The 17,307-nt window shown below is 44.6% G+C and overlaps 1 protein-coding gene across 4 annotated transcripts in view; it reads right to left on the bottom strand.

The window, feature by feature from the left end:
* KAT6B (lysine acetyltransferase 6B) overlaps positions 1 to 17,307 on the bottom strand; it is a 133,948-nt gene that overhangs the window by 5,043 nt on the left and 111,598 nt on the right. For all 4 annotated transcript variants that reach the window (XM_083146209.1, XM_083146211.1, XM_083146213.1 and 1 more), the window contains 4 exons: positions 12,370 to 12,601; positions 10,804 to 10,963; positions 9,937 to 10,188; positions 3,413 to 3,665 (listed from right to left, as the gene is read on the bottom strand). In XM_083146209.1, the coding sequence (XP_083002335.1) occupies positions 3,413 to 3,665; positions 9,937 to 10,188; positions 10,804 to 10,963; positions 12,370 to 12,601 (897 nt within the window). The remainder of the gene's footprint in view (positions 1 to 3,412; positions 3,666 to 9,936; positions 10,189 to 10,803; positions 10,964 to 12,369; positions 12,602 to 17,307) is intronic.

Below are 17,307 nucleotides of genomic sequence, written 5' to 3'. Positions count from 1 at the left end.
AGAGGCTAAGACAGTAGAACAATTTAAACATGCTTGGGATAGGCATATGAATATCCTTACAAAGAAATAAGGATTAAAAAGGGTTGAGTTTACCCGAAGGGTAAAAAAGTGGCAGACTAGATGGGCTAAATGGTTCTTATATGCCGTCAAATTCTATGTTTCTATGTAAATATAATAACATACTGAGGGGCAGATTTATTAAGCTTGGTGAAGTGATAAAGGGTCTGGTTTTTATTACCGGCCAATCATCTCCTTACTGTGAAGATACAGGCTTGGTTTGAAAAATGACAGGTAGGAGCTGATTGGCCGGTTTGAAAAACCAAACACTTTGTCACTTCACTGAGCTTAATAAATCTACCCCTGTCTGTGTCAAGACACTTGTTTTCATCCTTAGGGTGTGGAACTTGTCATAGCTCACTGTGCACGCAGAAATTCCTATAGTGCAGTGTGAGCCATGACAAGTTCCACACCCCATAATTAATATGTGTCTTTACACATTATCTTTATGTGTTATTATTGAATTTTAAATCAATCTGAAGTTTTTAAGGCCCATATCCACTAGTGCGACATGGCCACTTTTTATGCGATTTTGATGCATTGCTGCATCGGATTGCATGAAAAGTTGCACATCGCATTTCATTATCATGAGATTGCGATGTGAGACGCGGTCACGTGTGCATTGCAGTTGTAGATCCTACGGGCTGCCATGAAAATTTATCGCAGCCTGTAGCCCCTGCTAGGATTGCATAAGCTACATTGTATTCAGAAGGACTGCATATAATGTAGCTGCAGGGTGAGTTGGCGGGATACCTCGCCCTAGTGGATGGGGGCCTTTACAGTTTCTAGATTAGTGGTTAGCATTATTTCTGGTGTTCTCAGAAACACTTGTTTTTATAAACTTGTTTAATTCAAGGTTGGGATAATTGGTTACATTAGAAAGCGCTCCACAAACCATTCTCCGCAGGGAGAAAGGCTCAGAGGCGGACCATCAACCTATAGCAGAGACTGGAGAAAATCCCGTTTGATATTTATTTATTAACAGTTTCTTATATAGCACACACATATTCCGCAGCGCTTTACAGACATGTGCTGAGATCTGATTTACTAACTGATCTAGTGCACTACCTTAGTGGTCCCCCGGCTGTCTCACAGAGTGAGCTGCAGTAGAGTCCTGAACACTGACACCTATCCCTATGTAGGACGCATATACAGGAGAACTAGATATGTATGTGTGTGTGTGTGTGTGTGTCTTCTATAATGATAAAAAGAAAGATGTAAGGTGTGCACTAGTTGTTAAAATAAAGTTAATGTGGCTTTATTACACAGAGAAGTTTGTTTAGTTGCCAAGGATATTAGAATAAATTTAGGGTATTTTTGATTTTGCTGGATTGAAAAATAAAAGGTTTTTTTTTAAATTAACCTTAATTTGTGAGATAATGATCCACTCAATTTATAGGGAACTTAGCCATAACACGTGTATACAAGAAACTGCAGAAATATTCTAGAAGGAAAGGCATTCAAATATTCTAGGTGTTCACTCTATGATCATTATAGAATGTTCCCTGTGTACACAAGTATCAGTTGGGCAGTGTTCGCCTACTGCAGTGATGGCTAATCTTGAACTACACATCCCAGCATGCCCTGCATCAGTTTTAGCATGGCCAAATAGTTAAACTGTAGCAGGCCTTGCTGGGATGTGTAGTTCAACAACAGCTGGAGTGCCTAGGTTGACCAATGACACATTTCCAACCACCTCCACTAATCTGATTGGCAATAAAATGAACTGAGCAGTGCTATCATTTGCAGCCATCTCCCGGACAGAAAAAAATTCGGTACTTGTTTCCTATCTGGGCGCCCGCTACGTTAATTGCGCACCATGCTATTCTCCGTATAAAAATCGGATCGCATCGGATACCACAAATGCACATACACGATATTGAACGATGCGATGCGATCCGATTTCGTTCCCGCTTTTATGGTTGGCCCATAGGATATATAGGAAACCCCCCCTGATGGTTTAAAATGCGCCTCCATTGTTAACGCCACCCCAGTATTGACGTCAACCCGATGTGTGGCGAGCGCAGCGAGCCCCGCGAGGGGCGGCGGTATGCGTCCTCCGACTTTTTCATACCCCCACTATCCACGTCGGCGTGGAGTTGAGAATAGAATAGTGTGGCGAGCGCAGCGAGCCACCGAGCCCGAACCGTGGCGAGCGCAGCGAGCCCCGCGAGGGGACGCGGATACTTCACAGGTATCCGTGTCCCCTCGCGGGCTTCACAGGTATCCGCGTCCCCTCGCGGGGCTCGCCATGCTTCGGGCTCGGTGGCTCAATGCGCTCGCCACACTATTCTATTCTCAACTCCACGCCGACGTGGATAGTGGGGGTATGAAAAAGTCAGAGGACGCTTACCGCCGCCGCTCGCCACGCTTCGGGTTGACGTCAATAATGGGGTGGCGTTAACAATGGAGGCGCATTTTAAACCATCAGGGGAGGGGGTTCCTATACAAATCGTGGGTTTGCGGGGTTATTACATTGAAATCAATGTAAAATCGGGTCTCAGGGACCATTTAACATTGATTCCAATGTAAAAATCAGGTTGATCGCGTCACCGCATGCGATACGATCCGATTTCAAATGAAATCGGATCGGATAGCATCGTATGCCATCGTACATCATCGAGTACCGAATCCGATGCGATGCGATCCGATTTTATTACGGTGCCGTACGTAGAAAACCTGGGCGCCCAGATAGGAAACAAGTACCAAAAATTCTTATTACTACTAGTGAGAAGTACATCGATCACTTAGCTCGCTGTGAGCAGGGATGTGGCACCAACAGTCTAATCGCCTCTGGCCATCTGGTATGAACTAAGTGACATGGACAATTGTCCCTGCAATTGCCATTAATGTATGTATACAATACTATAAATATAAATCTTAATAGTAAAGCCCCATGCACACTAGGTGATCCAGTAAAAGATAAGGAGAGATGACCTTGTTATCTGTGGCGCTCCCCGTCACCCCACCCCCACAAGTGACGTTGCCTTCCCCACAAGAATCGGCAAATTCAAATGCACTTGCCGATGCCGGAACCCCACCAACACCAATATCGACATCAGTGAGGATCATTTCATGTGTATGGCACTTACATGTTTTCTGATGTTATAAAACTTATTTGACACAAACAAAATGACAACATTTTAAGATGGACGGATGGAGCAGTCAGTAGTGGCAGGTTTTACTAGAGAATTATGTGTACATTTATAAAGGAATAATGTAAACTGGAAATATTAGGATGCATCCCTTTGTGACTTTGAATACCATAATATATTACAGCTGGGATTCCCTATGATTTGCACATTATAAAATGGAGACTAAATAATCACTATAAGGATGGCTTTTAATCACATACTTGCACATGGCACTTCTTCCTTTCTACTTCTTGCATCTGATGCCACGGTGTTCGACGTGAGTTGCTGTTGATTGGATCTTCTGACAACAGTGTTTTGGTCCAAGTCCTTTTGCTGAGGCTCAGGGTTATCTCGGTCAGAGTCCTCAAATGGCTCATTGAGAACCTCAGTGGTTTCTGAGATGGTCTCTGTGGTGACGCTGCTGTTGATTCTCCGACGTTTTCGCCCACGTCTCCTCCTGAGGGTGAAGGCTCTCTGTATGAAAATAATACTGAAATAAATATGGAAGTATGGCCATATATTCTGAATGTGAAGTATTGCAGATGAACACCTTATTGCAGATGAACACCTTATAAAAGGTAGAATTCTATACACCATTAGGACATGCAAAGTTCCAATAAAATGGCTGTGCATGCAAACCGCAAAAAATAAAAAGACCAAAAAAAAAAGCTTAGTGAAAAGATTTAGCATACACACTTACCGATGCCGGCAGTGGCCATGCAGCATTTGGCAGCACAGCCCACGCTAGTGGTGTCTTCCTGCAACCGGGGCTGACAGAGGAGGTCACTGAGGTCGCACGTGACATGAAAGCGTGCAATGGCAGCAACTTAGGGGTCTATTTACTAAGCCTTGGAAAGAGATAAAGTGGGCGGAAATAAAGTACCAGCCAACCAGCTCCTAACTGTCCTTTTATAAATAGTGTGTAGCAGGGTAGTTAGGAGGCGATTAGCTTGTTCTTAATCTCCACCCACTTTATCTCTCTCTCTCTCTCTAGCTATGGGGCCCATTTATAATTTAATATTTCCGGCTAAATCCCCGAAAACAGGCAATTTGGGGATTAGCCACCAATATTAAGTATTAGCTGAATATATCAGGAGGGACCGCAGCAGGAATCTCCGATCCCTCCTGCACCGACGTCGGCCACAACCCCCATAGGTTACTATGGGGAATGCGTAGCTGCCCAATGTATCAACATTGAGCAGCATCACTTCGGGTTCCTGGGCTACCGCCATTCTGAGACGGCGGCAGCCCATTGTAGCCTATGGGCTACAGACAGCCGGCATGTGCAGACCCCTCCTCCTGTGTGTAAAAGGATGATACATCCCCACAATAGGATCGTAGGTACTTGTTTCCTAGCACGGCCACAATCGCGGCCATCGGGGGTAATTTTTAGTGGCCTGCGACGCGACCGACGCCCCCGATTTTTCCATTGAAATGCATTGAAAACAGTGAAAATCAGGTCGGTCGCGTCGTGTGCGGCTAAAAATGCTTAAATGGTCCACACGCGATGACCGCGATTTCCCCATAGGGAACAATGTTAAATGGGTAACTTTACCCGCGATGACCGCAATTTCCCATAGGAAACAATGTTCAATGGGTCAATTTACCCAAATCATCATAGGGAAGAATGTTAAATGGGCCAGAAACCCCAAAAAACCCCCCCTGACCAGTGAAATGTACCCCCAAAAGTAGTTAACGCCACCCCGCGATCAACGTGAACCCGAAGCGTGGCGAGCGCAGCGAGCCCGCGAGGGGCGGCGGTACGCGTCCTCCGACCTTTTCATACCCCCACTATCCACGTCGGCGTGGAGTTGAGAATAGAATAGTGTGGCGAGCGCAGCGAGCCACCGAGCCCGAAGCGTGGCGAGCCCCGCGAGGGGACGCGGATACCTTCACAGGTAAACGCGTCCCTTCGCGGGCTTCACAGGTGTCCGCGTCGCCATGGACACCTGGGAAGCCTGCGAGGGGACGCATATAACTGTGAAGGTATCCGCGTGCGCTCGCCACGCTTCAGGCTCGGTGGCTCGCTGCGCTCGCCACACTATTCTATTCTCAACTCCACGCCGACGTGGATAGTGGGGGTATGAAAAGGTCGGAGGACGCGTACCGCTGCGCTCGCCATGCTTCGGGTTCACGTTGATCGCGGGGCGGCGTCTAGTACTTTTGGGGGGACATTTTGATGTTCAGGGGTGTTTTTGGCCCATTTACCATTGTTCCCTATGATAATTTGGGTAAATTGATCCATTTTTACATTGTTTCCTATGGGAAATCGGGGTCATCGCGGGTAAATTGAGGCATTTAACATTGTTCTCTATGGGGAAATCGCCCCGATTTTACCCCCGATGCCCGCGATTATGATCGTTGTGGCCGTGCTAGGAAACAAGTACCGGATCGTATATTACAATGCGATCCTGGGCCCAGGATTGAATTGTATATGCGATCATTAATAAATGGGGCCCTTTACCTTAGTAAATAGAAAACAATAGAAGACAATTTGGTACTTGTTTCCTAGCACGGCCACAACGATCATAATCGCGGTCATCGGGGGTAAAATCGGGGCCATCGCGGGCATCGCATGCGCAAAAAAATCGGGTGCGATGGGCCAGACGCGATGGCTGCGATTTCCCCATAGAGAACAATGTTAAATGCCTCAATTTACCCACGATGACCACGATTTCCGATAGGAAACAATGTGAAATGGCTCAATTTACCCAAATTATCATAGGAACAATGGTAAATGGGCCAAAAACACCCCTGAACATTGACATGTCCCCCCAAAAGTAGTTTACGCCACCACGTGATCAACGTGAACCCGAAGCGTGGCGAGCGTAGCGAGTCCGCGAGGGGCGGCGGTACGCGTCCTCCGACCTTTTCATACCCCTACTATCCACTAGGGCGTGGAGTTGAGAATAGAATAGTGTGGCGAGCACAGCGAGCCACCGAGCCTGAAGCGTGGCGAGCGCAGCGAGCCCCGCGAGGGGACGCGGATACCTGTGAAGCCCGCGAAGGGACGCGTTTACCTGTGAAGGTATCCGTGTCCCCTCGCGGGGCTCGCTGCGCTCGCCACGCTTCGGGCTCGGTGGCTCGCTGCGCTCGCCACACTATTCTATTCTCACTCCACGCCCTAGTGGATAGTGGGGGTATGAAAAGGTCGGAGGACGCGTACCGCCGCCCCTCGCGGACTCGCTGCGCTCGCCACGCTTCGGGTTCACGTTCATCGCGGGGTGGCGTGAACTACTTTTGGGGGGACATTTCACTGGCTTTCTGGCCCATTTACCATTCTTCCCTATGATGATTTGGGTCAATTGACCCATTTAACATTGTTTTCTATGGAAAATCGGGGTCATCGCGGGTAAATTGAGGCATTTAACATTGTTCCCTATGGGGAAATCGCGGCCATCGCGGGTGGACCATTTAAGCATTTTTAGGCGCACATGACGCGACCGACCCGATTTTTCACTGTTTTCAATGCATTTCAATGGAAAAATCGGGGGCATCGCGTCGGTCGCCACTAAAATTACCCCCGATGGCCAAGATTTGTGGCCGTGCTAGGAAACAAGTACCGACAATTTAAAGATTTTGTCTCTCTGCTCAGTTGGAATCATTCAAAAAGTCCTTTGGTGTGTATCCAGATGTACACTAAAGAAATATAAGATGTAGATGTGTCTTCATACAATTTCCCTTTTGTGACATATGACATGAGACGCCTGGTGCCATTCCTGTGCTGTGTACCATTTATAATTATACCCTGCCCCCTTATTTGCATCAATTTATTTCTCAGCTACGTCTCCACCGGGATAATTACATTAAGAAACACCAACATTAACAAGAAGCTGAACCGGAGCCGTATCTGTACAATGCAGGACTGTCCTATAAATGATGGTGTCTGCACCATGGGCGTTTGTAACACGTGACTCAACAGGATCTTTCCTGTGGTGTTGGCAACTAACATTAACACTAATATCCATAAGCTAAACTTACATATAAAACAATGGTTTACATCATCATTCACCTTTTATTTTAGCTATAAATCCTTTATAACCCAATTTCCTAGTAGCATATATAAGGAGAATCCTATAAAAACCAATGCACGGGGGAACATTGCTTACAGCTACCATATAGAGGTTTGTTCCATTCTCTGATTGATGGTCATGGACAACACCAAGGTTTCCTGTTCACTAGTTTTCATATACGGCCAAGTACAACATAATGTGGGCAGCACAGTACATTACCTGCACCCGTAGTGTGTGTGTGCTGCATTGCGGGAGCATTACAGGAAGTCTAGGTGGACTGCAGGATGTAAAGTGGCATACGGCAGGTAAACATAATAATGCCAAAAGAAAGTAAACTGGCAAAAACTACTGTGCTTAGAACTAATAGGGGACATATTTGTACACAATTATTTAGCAAATGACCAACATGAGACAAATGCGGTTCTGCAATGCCATAAACTGTGCAGATTTATGTATCTTTTACACTTCCGAAAAAGGCTTTGGAGAAAGCTCCCATTACTCTGAGCACAATTGCAATGCTATGGCTTGCTACAGCCAGAAGAGGTCACTCTAGCCTTAATTAATCTACTCCAGAACACCATGTGAAGGTCTATTAACCCTTATTATATCCGTGTGTGCCGCACGTTTGTTGTATGATTAGTACTGACCCAGAAGCAGCATACTGTATTCTTCATTTATGATAGAGGATGGTAAACATGCTCTAGTATCTGTGCTACATAATTGATATATACATTGTTTGTGAGAACCTGAAGGTACATGATTGTGCATACATTATTATATACTGTGCACTATTTCAGAAACATTTCTTGAAGGCCTATAATGTCTTTCACAAAATTACGGCCATTCTCTATCTAAAAAGGAAAAAAAAAAAACTTTTGTAAGTACTGCCAGTGAAAAGCATGATGCAAATATTTTTTTTTTTTACAGATTTTATATAGGAGCAGCATATTCCGTTACGCTTTACAATTGGAAAATAATCTAGTACTTGCCTCCCTGTGCCCGGAAGCACAAACCAGCTGTAGGCTAGGCAACTTGTGGTGTATAAACTGTAGGGAAACTACACAAGCCAGCAAACCTTACCAATTTCAGCAAGCCATCACAGCAGAACTGTGGCAGGGTATGCTGGGATGTGGAGATCCACAGGTTGCCTACTACAGGGATAGGTCTATGATCGGTCACTAAACTTCCCTGTTGCAAACTGTTCCTCAAAGCAAAGTAAAGTTCATTCAACTGTTGTTCAATCTGCAATTACTAGAAGAGAAGAGAGTACTAGGAAGAGGAGCAACAGAACACGAGGACACAAAATTAAATTAGAGGGAGGAAGATTCAGGGGGAATTTGTGGAAAACTAACTTCACAGAAAGAGTAGTATATAAGTGGAATAGCCTCCCATCAGAGGTGGTAGAGGCAAATACAGTAGAACTAGTTAAACATGCTTGGGATAGGCATATTGATATCCTTGCAAAGAACTAAGGATCAAATATGGTTTGAGGTAACATGTTAAAAAAGGGGCAGATGGGCCAAGTGGTTCTTATCTGCCGTCAAAATTCTAGGTTCGGCGGTACTTATGTTCTAACATTAACCTCATTAAGATAAGTGTTTGTGCCATGACCTACTGTATATGGTGTTAGGTCCATCATCAGTCAAGATGTGGAGTATACATGCAGTATAATACATGGCTGCAATAATCACTAGCGGTGAGATGTACTTCTCATAATTCTAGAACTTTTCCAGCTTTACTTCTTATGTAAAAGAAGCAGGAAGCAGTAACATCTCGGCCACCAGTGCAGAGGAGAGAAAACTCCCCCTTCTGTGATCCTTGCCAGAGTCAAAGCGTACATCACATCTCATGGTCTCTCAGGTGAACCATACTCCCAGAAGCCACCGCAGGTAACCCTGCTGTTAGGTGAAAAAAAGGATAAGCCACAAAAAAGCACATATAATAATAATAATAATAATAATAATAATAATAATAATGTAGCACTTTTCTACGATTAGGACTCAAAGTGCTTTACATATACATTTACAGCACAAACAAAATAACAAAACAAGCTTAACAGTGGATATTCTTGAAATCCTAATGACATTTGAATGATTAAGTGGAACAGTTCCCGAGCGTCTCACTGCAAATCTACATATTAGCTTGTATTATTAGATTATTCCCAGTTCATGCACAATTTTCAGTTTTACTGACGTGTGCTATAAGTGGTGTAATAACTCTGTGCTAGCATGTAGCAATATTGGGGGGATGCAATTAGCTTCAGTAAATGACTGTGGGCAATTGATCCCTGGGGGTAATTAAATTGATGCTAATAGCAAGCATTATTAGAGGGTTAAGAGCAATACGTTTATTTTTTTGCAGTTGCGATCATGAAAATACAGAGGTCCAGGATAAAATCCCAGATCACTGTGTCTTTGTACGAAAATGGGAAACTTTTACTGCAAAAGAAAAAGCCCATTAATTGAATACTAAAAAAACAATCGCCGTAAAAATTGTGAAAGTCATGTTTTGTTTGTGTTAAAATTTAGCTTGGCCTAATTGAATTCCCCCATTGTATCAGATACCACTGACTAGATTTGTTGGGGGACATTTACCAAGCTTTTCTGTTTTAATAGTTTGATTTAGGTTTTTGATTGTAGATAATGGTTGCGGAAAAAGCATTCCATGTGGGAAAGAAGTCAGACAAAACTCACAAAAATTACACAAATTTACAGCTGTAATTAAACAATTACCTTTTTCTTCGTCACAAGTGTTTGAGGTTTGGTTAATATGGGACTTGTTACTTCTGGGCACTGCTCCTCATCTTCCTCGCTGCTTTCCTTGCTTTGCTTTGTAGGCTGCACGTCATTGGACGGTAATACAGATGCGGCTGCTGGAAGCACAGCCTCTTCCTCTAGTGGAGACGGCTTGGAGTGAGTCCGGGAGGGATGGAAGTGCTGGTATTCTCGCTCACCACAGCTTGCTTGTTCCATAAGTAGATCCGCCTGCATGACAGAGAAGTAATGAGGGCCACTGTGCAGTACCACTTACACAATATATGTTTATATGAGCAGAATAAACGGTCACTGAAATTTTCCTCCAATACAAGTTGTATCATTTTATACTCAAGTTTTAAAAATGTACTTAGAATGGAATTAAAAAGCAGATTGATAGTTCTGGTGGCATCAGTCAGTCAGCCTTGCACCGCATTACACCCTTTCTCGGCCAATACTTGCATGATGTCCGGAATGCAGATAAGCGGATGTGCATGCATATCCTCATGCAAAATGACCTACAGTACATGTATTAAGCAATTTCCCTGGGAGTACTGTGCAGTCCTAACATAAACAATCTTACTATTCAACCAAGATGAAGCCTTATGTGTTTAAAACATTTATAGCTAGTGAAACTTTAAATGTCTTTGGCTTCTCATAGCTCAATTCTAAAAATAGAAATATATTTTCATGTGATCATGTAGACAGTTGCTATTTTCAGTACAATAGCGATGTTACGGCTTTATGCCAAATATATATGCTAAGCAATAAGGAGGAAAGCAACAATATCTGTGCCAAAAAGTGACTAAAAAGCAGTGGCGTGTATGGCGATAAAGACATATTTACCTCCTTTTCTGCCTCTCGCTCTTCCTCAGACACAACAGCATTTAAGGAGACCACCGGTGCCCACCTGAGACAGTCTGGATCAACCTCATTTACTCTGGATTGAGATTTTACTTTTCCTATATAGCTTGCCATGACTTTTTCACGTCGAATTACAACAAACCTGTAATAACAACAACAGCCAAATAATTTATAGAGGTAGGAAACACACAACAGGTCGGTTGGTATGTGGTCATCCGGTCGACGCTATTAAGGTCGACTGGCCTTACGTCAACCAGAGAAGGTTGACAAGCCTTAGGTTGACACATGACAAAAGGGTCGACATACATATGGTCAACAGGGTCAAAATGTTGACACAAGCATTAAGTTGACATTGGGAAGGTCGACATTCAAAAGGTCAACATGGGCTTTTCAGGTTCTTCTGAGACGACAGGTGGTATTTCATGCCCTACCATCCACTAGGGCGTGGAGGGAGAATAGAATAGTGTGCTTAGCATAGCGAGGCACCAAGCGCGAAGCATGGCGAGTGCAGCCACACAAGGGACACAGCGCACTTTTTGTCCATGTCAACTGTGTCGACATCCGGGAGAGGAAAAAAAACGTGAAAAGCCCATATCGACCTTTTGACCCTGCCAATCTTAGGCATGTCGACCTTTTTCATGTGCCAACCTATGGCCTGTTGGCCTTCAGTCAACCTTAATTTGGTTGACCCAATGACCCATAGCCGGATGGTCACCGTATTGTAATTCTTGAAATAATTAAATAGCATGTTAAAAAATGTTCATACACATTAGTTTGTATTAAGCAGCTAGATTCTTATAAATAAAAATGTGTCCCCACTGCAACAGGTGTATGTTACACGTGTGAGCACATACAATTAGGCGCAAGTTCAACTAAACTATTAATTATTTAACCTTTTTCCAGCACGGTAAATCTTCTAGTAACGTGAAGAAACCCACTGATTCTGTATACAAGGTAGATTCCAATTGGTTTCCCTGTGCACTAATTACCAAAGAGGTTATAGCCTTCAAACCTTTCCCCACAGCTGCTAAAGCTGCAAGGCAAAGTGCACTCTCTAGTGATCAACACACAGGGTACTGGCAGCTAACGAAATTGGTGAGGGCTACCCCGCAGGTAAATGGATATGCCCCATGGCCTTGCTTCATTGATTTGAGCCACATAAAGCTTGGGCTACATAAATAATATGAGTGAGAATCTGACGTCATAAATGGACAGCTACGCTTGCTTGTGATTTTCAGCCATTAATCCAACGTTCAGATACACATGTGGCTGGTCACACAGGGAAAAGACAGGAACAAATGACATGACATGACTTTGCACAGTCAAAAGTACAACAACATTTAGCAAATTCACAGGGCACTATTGCCAATACAGTGAGGCATATTTTATAGGGCACAACAGATTATACTGTTGCCTTGGGGAAAGGTGACAAGACATAGCATTTATTGGTATAATACTAAAATAAATAAAAAATCTATAAATGAAACACATTAATTCCAAATGTATGTATACAGATGGTGCTATATGTTTGATATTCCAGTCCCTCACCTGTCTCCTCTACGGTCTATCATGTTTAGATGCTGCAAAGTGGTGGCAATGTCATGAGGACACATTCCTGTGGCTCGGCTAAGACCTTTCACGTTGATCTGCTTCTCATGATGAGTGCACATATAGTCTATGACGACACTCTTCCAGTATGCCAAATAAGACAAGCGTCCCAAGTCTGATAGTGGTTTCTCAGGCGAGCCTGCCTGCCCTTCGCATCGGGAAAGCAGATAACCTACAAATAAGAGTTCAATAGGGAGAGTTACTACAAATATCAACATATTATCCAAGTAAGACTCTTCAGAATGTGGCAAATGTCACCAATTTGTTAAATAAATGGTCCATTTCATCTTACCAATTTTCAATTGCCACAATAATGCTCAGCTTGGGGGAAAAGGGTCCTTAACAAATAACCCATTTTCAAGTGCCTGGGTAGACCCGAGTCACACAAAGTATAGAGAGATAGCGCGCGCGCGTGTGAGAGAGAAAGCAAAAAAAAAAGAGAAAAAAAAATAGCGTAAAAGAGAAAGAAAGCGAAAAAGCGAAAAAGAGAGGAGAGAGAAGAGAGAGAGAGAGAAAGAGAAGAGAGAAGAGAGAGAGAAGAGAGAGAGAAAAAGGTGTTGTCTTTAAATTCAGAAAAGTTATGAATGGCCAACCATCCACCATTTATTTTTGTTTTTATTTGGTTTTTAACTCTTCAACTCTTCAAAACTTGCAAACAGAATAACCTCCAATGACATGCTGATAAGCCAGGATTAGGCAACATCACTAACCTTAAAAAGGGAAATGTATTGTGAAGTGGCCATTAAATAAAGGTCTACTATCTAGTAGTAGTGGGGACAGCCCCAGATGGGTGAAGCCTGGGGGGACCCCTTTATTGGTGGGGGTTCCCATTCCCACAATTACCCCGTCATGTTTCGGCTGGGGGACCTTATGTAAAAAGTAGCTGTTGGAGCCCGATGCTGGTTCCAAAATACGTAGGACCCCTATGTTTTTTGTCCCCCTATATTTTTGGCACCAGGACCGGTTCAAAAGCCTGGTGCTGGTTTCTTAAATATGGGAGAACCACACACATTTTTTCCCCCGTATCTGGAGAACCAGGACCGGCTTAATGAGCCCGTGGCTGGTTTTGCTAGTCCGTACATTTCTGTTACTAAAAATAGCCAGAAATCGCATGTGAATTCGGACTACAGATGGAGCTCCATCTGACTGGGACGCACGTGCATCTCACACGCATGGGTGTTCCAGTTACGGTCCCTGCCCGTCTCCACTTCAGGGAGCATCCACAACTCCTGGACAGTCTGTGGTGCAACGTGGCGTTGGTGGATGGAGCGAGACATTATGTCCTAGTCCATAGCATCAATACCTTCGTCTTGCAGGAACTGCTGACACACTCCAGCCACATGAGGTCTAGCATTGTCTTGCATTAGGAGGAACCCAGGGCTAACAGCACAAGTATATGGTCTCACAAGGGGTCTGAGGATCTCATCTCGGTACCTAATGGCAGTCAGGCTACTTCTGGCGAACACATGGAGGGCTATGCGGCCCCCCAAAGAAATACCACCCCACACCATTTAATGACCCACTGCCAAACCGGTAATGCTGGAGGATGTTGTAGGCATCAGAACGTTCTCCTTGGCGTCTCCAGACTCTGTCACATCTGTCATGTGCTCAGTGTGAACCTGCTTTCATCTTTGAAGAGCACAGGGCGCCAGCAGCGAATTCGCCAATCTTGGTGTTCTCTGGCAAACCGCAGCTGTGGACGTCGGGCCCTCATACAACCCTCATGGAGTCTGTTTCTGAACATTTGAGTAGACACATACACATTTGTGGCCTGCTGGAGGTCATTTTGCAGGGCTCTGGCAGTGCTCCTCCTGTTGCTCCTTGCACAAAGGCGTTGCTGCTGCTGGGTTGTTGCCATCCTACGGCCTCCTCTACATCTGCTGATGTACTGGCCTGTCTCCTGGTAGCGCCTCCATGCTATGGACACTACGTTGACCGACACAGCAAACCTTCTTGCTACAGCTCGCATTGATGTGCCATCCTGGATGAGCTGCACTACCTGATCCACTTGTGTCTCATGCTACCACTAGAGTGAAAGCACCGCCAGCTTTCAAAAGTGACCAAAACATCAGCCAGAAAACATAGGAGCATAGGTTACCACCTGCAGAATAACTCCTTTATTGGGGGTGTCTTGCTAATTGCCTATAATTTCCACCACTACATGGATTGTCAATCAGTGTTGCTTCCTAAGCGGACAGTTTGATTTCACAGAAGTGTGATTGACTTGGCGTTACACTGTGTTGTGTTCCCTTATTTTTTTGAACAGTGTATAATAAATATTATATATTATATATATATATATATATATATGACTCTGCTGAGCAAGCAGACAAACAGCTGCACTCGATGGTTTTTTTCAGCAAGAATGTGTATTTAAGACCAACGTTTCGGGGGACTAGCCCCTTTGTCAAGGTACAGGATCGCCATTATATATTGGATCGCCATTGTCGAAAATGGCCGCTGGATTGCCATATCCACAGTGTTTTCAACCATTTGCAGACGTGTTGACAGTTGGAATTCAATCTTCTGTCGGAAGACTTAATTTCAACTGTCAAATTGACCTTGTAAACTGAGGATATCCGAATAAAGATTGTATAATCCCCTAATACAACTTTGACATACTTGTGATCACATTGGAAACACTATGAACACCCCCCCTACCCCCAAGGTATAGCACCGGTGCCCGTTCAGCATGCTGCTGCTACACAGGGGAGAGGTCATACAGGGTTGTAATGACCAGGCGCGTTGCTGGGGGCTATACTGTGCTGACCCCTCACCCTTCTCTGCCCCCTGGCTGTCAAGAGTGAAACCTCCAGCATGTTTCCTTATCAGTATAGCGGATGCCGGAGATGTAAGACAGAACACGGGATGGAGGAGGGGGTGCTTACCTCCGTACATGCCGAGGGTTTGCGTCGATTGACGGGAGACTCCAAGCACTCCCCTATGGGGATAGCTCATCCCCCTTTGCAGGATTGTCTCCTAGTGATGGACAGTCTGCCAATACATTGGCCAGGATCAACATCCCGTCATGGCCAGTGGTGTGTGTGTGCTCTGGGGCACGTCACCTGCTGTGCGATTGGCGTATGGCACTGCGTCCTCCCCTCAAGGGGTGTGGTGGCAAAGCCCAGCTACATACGCTGCTGTACCCACCAGCTAGACAGCTGCTCGGGGCAGTGATAGCGGTACCTGGAACTGCAGGTGTGATGACACTGGGTGACATCTCCTGAGTAACCCGAGTGCTGCCACAATAGGCCCCATGCCAAGGGCTGTATGGTGCCTCAGCCCCGACCTTCTGCTCCATTGCGTCCTTTCCCCATCCCAAGAAGAAATAGACCCTATGAGGTCATTGTACCATGTGACGACGAGCATCACGGTGCTGTGTAACGTAGATCAGGGTAAGAGATTACCTAAAAATACTGGGCCGGAGGGCTTGCTCCTTCACTATCCACGCCAGCACTGGTTGCCTTTAGTAACCAGGTGGCGATACGTCCGGGTCCCTTGTTCCGACCTTGCTCCTCCTCTCCCTGCCCCCTCTTCTCCCCAGGTCCTTATGGTGCTTAAAAAAAAAATTCTTAGATAAATTGCTCAGCAGAATCACTTAGCAGAGATAGCTGTATGTGTATGGGAGATCTATGGGCAATCTACACACCAGGAAAAATCGCCCACCCTAAACTGCTCAGCACAAAAAGAGGGTTCGATTTATTAAGCTCGTGAAGTGATAAAGTGTCTGGTTTTTATCACCGACCAATCAGCTCCTACCTGTCATTTTTCAAGCCAAGCCTGTAACTTCACAGTTAGGAGCTGATTGGCCGGTGATAAAAAACAGACAATTTATCACTTCACGAGCTTAATAAATCTGCCCGAGTGAGAAGATTACATTTTTCAAAGTTCAAACATTACTTTAGTGAAGTAGGATGAGATCTAATGATGTCGGATACAGCAGTTTAAGCAATGGCTGCTAAAGCAACCTGGTGACAGACCTTCACCACACAATCCATCACTGCCTAGTCTGACAAACTGAGTGAATCATTCCAAATAGTCAGACAGGGAAAATGATCTCAGTAGGGACACAGGTGATAGGACTTGAGAGCTGCAGGTGACCAGAGAGCTGCAGATGGACACAACTGATGCTTAGCATATTATTTGCATCTATTGCCTCTCACAACAGCTTCACATATCTGATATCCACTCTAAAATAAAGTTGAACTACAGCTTACATGTGAATCTTCCCTAGATGGAATGTTATTGTCAGGAATACCAATAGCCATTTCTGAAATTAAAAGTCTCATTAGAGCCACAACCTGGACACACACCATGTTATACATGTACATGGAACCTGCACCCCAGCCCTATCTCAGGACTCCCTATTTAAGAGGCACAGTGGCTGGTGAGAGCTATGGCTGGCTACGTACAACCATAGCTCCCTGACGCTAAGCATGGAGTAAATATACAACACAATCATCCTACAGTATTGCTACTGCATCTCAGGATGGCAATAGCAGGGTCAGGACAGAGAACAAATGCTTTGTTATACAATTAAGTATAGCATATTTTGTGAAAGAAATATTACATTTGATCCAAGCACTACCAGCGAGCATCGCTGAGCATCTCTAAGTTGTCCCATCAAAGTTTATTGGTAATTTGTGGCAATAGATCTTCCTTTACTGGGCTGAGCAGCAACTGTTCATATTTACTGTCACCAATCTTTGGTGCACAGACCCCTTAATAAAGTTTTGGTCGCAAAAACAATCTGGAATATCATTAAGCATATGTGAGGCACTGTGCTCCAAATAATAGGAAAAGTCACACAGAAAAAAGACCCAACACTCAAGAGCCAGGGTAAGACTTTGTTGCACCCTAGGCAAAATGTCACCACCT

Source organism: Crinia signifera, chromosome 6, assembly GCF_055691185.1.
Source record: "Crinia signifera chromosome 6, ASM5569118v1, whole genome shotgun sequence".
Taxonomy (NCBI): domain Eukaryota; kingdom Metazoa; phylum Chordata; class Amphibia; order Anura; family Myobatrachidae; genus Crinia; species Crinia signifera.
The sequence above is the reverse complement of the archived record's forward strand: the minus strand, read 5'-3'. Positions and strand labels throughout refer to the sequence as shown.